This window comes from Glycine max, assembly GCF_000004515.6.
Source record: "Glycine max cultivar Williams 82 chromosome 3 unlocalized genomic scaffold, Glycine_max_v4.0 Gm03_scaffold_135, whole genome shotgun sequence".
Taxonomy (NCBI): domain Eukaryota; kingdom Viridiplantae; phylum Streptophyta; class Magnoliopsida; order Fabales; family Fabaceae; genus Glycine; species Glycine max.
The window spans coordinates 1-797 of record NW_024464659.1 but is presented as its reverse complement, the minus strand read 5'-3'; the positions used below and the strand labels follow the sequence as shown (position 1 = coordinate 797).

The window sequence follows — 797 nt, the reverse complement described above, 5'->3', positions numbered from 1 at the left end:
TATTATCTCTCTTTTCTCCTATATTTTTTATAATTTCCTCCACAAAATCAACAATTGGTATCGAGAGCCTTATTCTTACGGGACCTGTACCATGGAAGGTGAAGCAAGTTTTTCTCACATAACTCTTCCAATCTTCGATGGAGAGAATTATAATCTTTGGGAAGTGAAAATGTAATCCTACATGGAGTCTTTGGATTTGTGGGATGCTGTGGAAGAGGATTATGAAATATATCCGCTGCCTGAAAATCCCACCATGGCCCAAATTAAAAATCACAAGGAAAGAAAGATGAAGAAGGCAAAGGCGAGGTCATGTTTGTTCACTGGTGTTTCACAAATGATATTCACCAGAATCATGACTCTTAAATCACCCAAAGCAATTTGGGATTATCTTAAAAAGGAATACACTGGAGATGATAGAATACAAAGCATGCAAGTGCTGAATTTAAGGAGGGAATTTGAGCTTCAAAGGATGGAAGAGTCAGAGACAATCAAAGAATACTCAAACAAATTGTTGGGTATTGCCAACAAGATAAAGTTGTTGGGAAGTGATTTTGCTGATTCTAGAATTGTAGAGAAAATTTTGGTAACGATGTCAGAGAGGTATGAAGCATCTATAGCTTCATTGGAGAACACAAAGGATCTGTCGAGAATCACATTGGCAGAAGTGCTACATGCCCTGCAAGCTCAAGAGCAGCGAAGGATGATGAGGCAAGATCGTGTTGTCGAAGGTGCTTTGCCTGCCAAACATCATAAAGTTGATGTTAAGGGTGCAACACGTTTTCAAGAAGAATCAACCA

At 38.8% G+C, this 797-nt stretch overlaps 1 protein-coding gene across 1 annotated transcript; it reads left to right on the top strand.

Annotated features, from left to right (window-relative positions):
- Positions 1–153: 153 nt before the first annotated feature.
- Positions 154–776, top strand: LOC106798144 (uncharacterized; the record flags this gene model as incomplete). The annotated part of the gene is made up of 1 exon (XM_041013670.1): positions 154–776. A coding segment is annotated over exon 1 (595 nt), but the record flags the coding sequence as incomplete, so codon positions are not given.
- Positions 777–797: the final 21 nt, after the last annotated feature.